Consider the following 2,752-nt stretch of genomic DNA (forward strand, 5'->3'; position numbering starts at 1 on the left):
TAGAAATAAACTACAGCAGTAGGAGGTAAAAGAATGGAGCATCTTTAATTTTCCAGTGTGTTCCACTCACCTGACACTGGGGATCCCCAAACTGGCATTTAAAGTTTAAAATCTTCACCCCCTCTTTGGTCAGCATCAAACCTGTTTGCAGCACACCTGGACACAAAGCCAAGCAAATAACTTAAACTTTTATTTCTTTCTTTCAAGAGCTCCTTTAAAAGAAACAGAGCATTTTGGAGCATTCTGCAAATCATAAGGCATTAGGAGCAAGAGTTCTGCAAGCCACAATAATTCCCAAATATCCATAAAAGTGACAAGCAGCCACCTGAGGAGCTGGGCACCACATTTTAGACCCGACAAAGCACAGGTTCTCTGGCATCGTGCACCCAGCTCCATTCTTACTCAACTCCCACTCCACTCCAACTCAGGCATTGTAAAAAGGCCCCAAAAAGCAGAATTTGAAGGTGGGTGGGAGCCCCACTCTTTAGAGGTGTGAGATCTCCTCAGTCAGCAGCAGCCCTTGGCATTATGTGGGCACCACCTGCCTTTTCCAAAACAGCCTCTGGACAAAGATCTGGAGAAAATGGACATTATTGTACGTAGGAGAGAGCAGTACTGCAGGACTGAAGTGTATGTTCTGCCCTGAACTGCACATAAATCTGTTTTATTTAAAAATATTTCATAAAATCAAGCTGTTTTGAGGAAACAAGGCCAAGGTTCTCTCCCAGACAAAGAGCTGTGAACCAAATGAGTGAGGCTTAGCACTGCATGAAAAATGAGCTGCTGCTGGGTTATTTTTTTAAACAAACACCATCTGGAACTCAGGAGCAGCCTCTGACAATGGAAGTGACCTGGAGAGGGGCTCACCTTGGTTTTCACGTGCTCACTCACCTACATAGGCTGCTCCTTCTTGTCTCAGGCTGTCCACGATGTGCTGGAGGATGGCACCCCTGATTTGCTCCAGAAGAGCCTCTGGAACCTGACAACCAAATCAGAGCCATGAGGCAGTGGTGGCATCTGCTGGCCTTGCTGGAAGGACTGGGCAGGGCTGAGGAGCTGCCTGAGGGGTTCGCTTAAATATTTTTCTTTATTACAATTTTGCTGCTTTTTCTTTATTACAATTTTGTACCGCCAAGCCCTGCTCCTTCCCTTGGAGCAGGGAGCAGGCAGCAACAAAAACTGGGTGTTGTTACAGAGCAAAACCAGTGAAAAGGTTGCTTTTATTCAAAAAAACAGTTCTATGAGTTTATCTCACACGGAGCACTTGCCTGCAAGGACAAGGAGTCTGGGAACAGAACCCACAGGTAAATAAATGGGACTGTTCTCCTTTACTTATGGATATTTGACCAGAACCTGCCAAATCATCCTCAGAGAACGTTTTGCTGGCATCTATCTAGGTAGAAATGATTCTCAGCCCTTAACTAACAGAAAGATCGTTGAAATATTTTTCTTTATTACAATTTTTGCTGCTGTGCCCCCCAAGCCCTGCTCCTTCCCTTGGGCTGCTGCTGTATGAGGGGTGGAATCTCACTGCTCTGCCTCCTGAGGGGGTTTGGGTGGTCCTGAGGGGGGAATCTCACTGCTCTGCCTCCTGAGGGGGTTTGGGCGCTGTCTAAGGGAGGAATCTCACTGCTCTGCCTCCCGAGGGGGTTTGGGTGCTGTATGAGGGAGGAATCTCACTGCTCTGCCTCCCGAGGGGGTTTGGGTGGTCCTGGGGTGGGGAATCTCACTGCTCTGCCTCCCGACGGGGTTTGGGTGATCCTGAGGGGGGGAATCTCACTGCTCTGCCTCCTGAGGTGGGGAATCTCACTGCTCTGCCTCCTGAAGTGGTTTGGATAGTGCTGAAAAGGTCTGGGACTGGAATCTGAGCTGAACACAGCCAGAGTGCTTCTGTCCTTGGAGAAACACCCCCTGAAAACGTGGTGGAGCAGTGCTGTAAGGACCAACAGGGACCCCCAGGTTATGCTCAGGGCACACAGGGAATTCTGCAGGGATTCCTGAGATGATGCTGACGGGAGCAGAGAAACACAAAGTTTAAGAGTAACAGAAGAGGTAAAAGAGAGGTTACTCCAGAAAATTAAAGCCCAAATGATGACAACTGGGGTGAGAGCACTCCAGGAGCAGCGGGGCTGTGCAGAGCAGGGCTGGGGCAGTACCTGAGGCACGGGGCAATAGGCTCCCATCCCTGCCGTGCTGGGACCCTGCTCCCCGTCCAGCAGCCGCTGGTGGGGCTGAGCCGGGGGCATGGAGGCCACGGTGACACCGTCGGTGAAGCAGGAGCACTGCAGGGACAGAGACAGGCACAGCGGTGACAATGGCCACAGCGGCCACAGTGCGACAGCGCTGCTGAGCCTCAGCTCGGTTCTGCTGGAAAATGTACAAATTGCAGAAGCCCGGACTGCAAAGTGTCACCGAGATATTTTATGAAAAATCTTCTTTGCCCAGGATTTTTCTCCTGAGAAGCCTCAGAAAAGAAATGTAAACAATAATTATCTGATTGCTTTGGAATGTGCATCTGTGATTGGTCCCATGTGAATTGTGTTGCCTTAATGACCAATCCCAGTCCAGCTGTGTTGGGATTCTGGTCAGTCATGGGTTTTTATTACTCATTCTTTTCTAGCCTGCTGATGTCTCCTTTCTCTTTCTTTATACCATTTCATTACTATAATAAAATAAAATAAATAAAATAAAATAAATATAATACATATAATATAATAAGTAAAATATAATTATAAAACATAATTTATATTAT

General features: G+C 47.7%; 1 protein-coding gene across 1 annotated transcript in view; it reads right to left on the reverse strand.

The window, feature by feature from the left end:
- LOC102045650 (trifunctional purine biosynthetic protein adenosine-3-like) overlaps positions 1-2,752 on the reverse strand; it is a 39,497-nt gene that overhangs the window by 16,454 nt on the left and 20,291 nt on the right. The window contains exons 8-10 of the mRNA XM_014309814.1: positions 2,157-2,282; positions 892-979; positions 71-156 (exon numbers count right to left, since the gene is read on the reverse strand). Of these exons, the coding sequence (XP_014165289.1) occupies positions 71-156; positions 892-979; positions 2,157-2,282 (300 nt within the window). The remainder of the gene's footprint in view (positions 1-70; positions 157-891; positions 980-2,156; positions 2,283-2,752) is intronic.

This window comes from Geospiza fortis, unplaced genomic scaffold (assembly GCF_000277835.1).
Source record: "Geospiza fortis unplaced genomic scaffold, GeoFor_1.0 scaffold96, whole genome shotgun sequence".
NCBI classification, from domain to species: domain Eukaryota; kingdom Metazoa; phylum Chordata; class Aves; order Passeriformes; family Thraupidae; genus Geospiza; species Geospiza fortis.